This window comes from Limulus polyphemus, unplaced genomic scaffold, assembly GCF_000517525.1.
Source record: "Limulus polyphemus unplaced genomic scaffold, Limulus_polyphemus-2.1.2 Scaffold192, whole genome shotgun sequence".
In the NCBI taxonomy this organism is placed as follows: domain Eukaryota; kingdom Metazoa; phylum Arthropoda; class Merostomata; order Xiphosura; family Limulidae; genus Limulus; species Limulus polyphemus.
The window spans coordinates 63,999-66,215 of record NW_013665802.1 but is presented as its reverse complement, the minus strand read 5'-3'; the positions used below and the strand labels follow the sequence as shown (position 1 = coordinate 66,215).

General features: G+C 35.8%; 1 protein-coding gene across 2 annotated transcripts in view; it reads right to left on the bottom strand.

The window, feature by feature from the left end:
* Nucleotides 1-410: 410 nt before the first annotated feature.
* LOC106478230 (transcription factor HES-4-A-like) overlaps nt 411-2,217 on the bottom strand; it is a 16,450-nt gene continuing 14,643 nt past the window's right edge. For both annotated transcript variants that reach the window (XM_022381797.1, XM_022381796.1), the window contains exons 2-3: nt 1,948-2,043; nt 411-1,329 (exon numbers count right to left, since the gene is read on the bottom strand). In XM_022381797.1, the coding sequence (XP_022237505.1) occupies nt 676-1,329; nt 1,948-2,028 (735 nt within the window). In that variant the 5' untranslated portion in view covers nt 2,029-2,043 and the 3' untranslated portion in view covers nt 411-675. The remainder of the gene's footprint in view (nt 1,330-1,947; nt 2,044-2,217) is intronic.

Below are 2,217 nucleotides of genomic sequence, written 5' to 3'. Positions count from 1 at the left end.
TATTACAGCCTTGTTGTTACATCGTTCCCAACTGGTAAACATACTGAATCAGTAATTTTATGTTTTTGTCTGTTTTAGTGTAAATAACTAGAAAAAATAACAAAAAAACAATGGTGAATAAACCCATTTTTTTGCATGAGTAAAGTACATAAAAAAAGCTAAACAGTAGTTAATTGGACTCAATGCAGCAATAATATAATGTTTAAATGTCTTTTTGCGACTCATGTTATTAAAGATACTGTAACCAACAAAGCCGTAGGCCCTCAGATATTTCTTGCATAAAGAGTTTAGAAAAATAGTATAGAGTCAGTGGGGACTCATTTGGAATTTTACGTTTAAGTAATATAACTATGACAAACACATACATACACAACACAATACTAAATTTTAAATGTGTGATATTTTTTTATTTTCAGGTACTAATTGTTCCAAGTTTATGAGAAATGACTGATGCTGTACAAAATATACAAACTTAATGGAAAAATAAATAACGTAGCACCGGGTTTTCGATGTACACTTTTTAACAAAAAAGACATTTATCACAGTCATTTGTCGTATCTGAAGAGAAAGGCAAGAATTTAGTCTGAATATCACCTTATTGTATCATTTACATAGCACTGACTAACATGACGTATTAATCCACTTATTATTTCATTTCTTGGACGGGAATCCATATTACCATGGCCTCCACACACTCTCAGACTTCGGTTTATCTAAGTGGAAGGAAGGAACGGGTTCAAACAGTGTCATCGTTTTGGTCTTGTCGGAAGAATAGGTTACTGGACTAGGACTAGACTCTGACCGATCACTTGCAGCAGGGCTTAAAATACCTGATGACCCCAAAACAGTCACTGGACTGGACGTGACAGAGATAGCGGTTGGAGAGTATTTGTGCAGTAGGGTCTGGTGTGACTGGTAGTTCAAGCTGTCTCCCGGGAGAAGGAATGCAATTTCTCCGGTAGGAAGACAAGTTGGGACAAGCCGTATATCACTCATTACGAAGTTACTGTTGTTGTTACTGCTCATAGTTGCAGAAGTGGTGGAGTTTGTAGATGATAGATTGTAACTGTTACTAGAGGAGCAAGTCTCATTCAAGCCAGATACACGGTCAGTTAGGTGGTTCAAGAGATGATGTTGCAAAGAGGGGTCAACTCCGTCCACTGTACCCAGGAAACGACTGACCTCACGTGCACACTCGTTAAAGCCAGCTCGGAAGTTTGCCAAGGATGAAGTAGCACGTATTTCCAGTTGTTTCAGTTGCATGTTTTGTAGATGTTTAACAGTCATCTCCAAAATATCTGCCTTTTCCAACTTCGAGTGACGAGAGTTCTGGAAAATAATTGAATGATGAGTAACACAATTCTAAATTAACATTTAACTCAGAAAAAAAGAGAGAGTAAAAACAAATATAAACATATATACTGAGGTTAACATTGTAATTCTAATATTAAATAAACAATTATGCTAATACAAGTATAAGGATCATTCCTCAAAACGTTTTTAAAAGAGCAGGCCGAGTCTGTCTAATAATAACAAGACCAGCTCCACGTGACTGCGACAATAAATTCCTTTACCAGGCATTCTTATACCTATGCACGCATAAATCTGGCTATTATCAGTTACATGGCACCACGTGCGTGGGAAGGTTTCTCACACGACCGTAGTATGACATCAGCTAAGACATGTAAAAGTTAAACGTCATATAACCGGCGATCACCCTTCGCGTGGGCGCACAGATGGAGAATTATTTCAATAGCTCGTATTAACGTAATTACACGAATATTAGTCAAACTACCAGAATAACACAATCTTTCGAGATTTTATATAATAAACTTAGCCACAATGTTAGAGGTAAATGTGAAACGTAAACACAAACTATATACTTATTAAGCCTAAAACAAATGTTCAAGAAAAGTATAAACAGTTTATAAGTTTGCAAACACTTACATCTTTTTTTAGAGAGTCTAGAACTAAATTTTTCAGTTCTCCAAGGCTGTTATTGATACGCTCACGTCTCTTCCTTTCCATAATTGGTTTGGTGCTCTGTAAAAACAATAACAGAAAATTTTGGTAAGACCGATATCAACAGAAAATATTTGGTTTGACAGATACAGTGATTTACTCACATAAAAACTGTTAAAGAAAGAAAGATGGAACATACAGAATAGATCAGTGATTAATATTAAAAGTTACGTAATATCTTCCACTAGGGGAGTT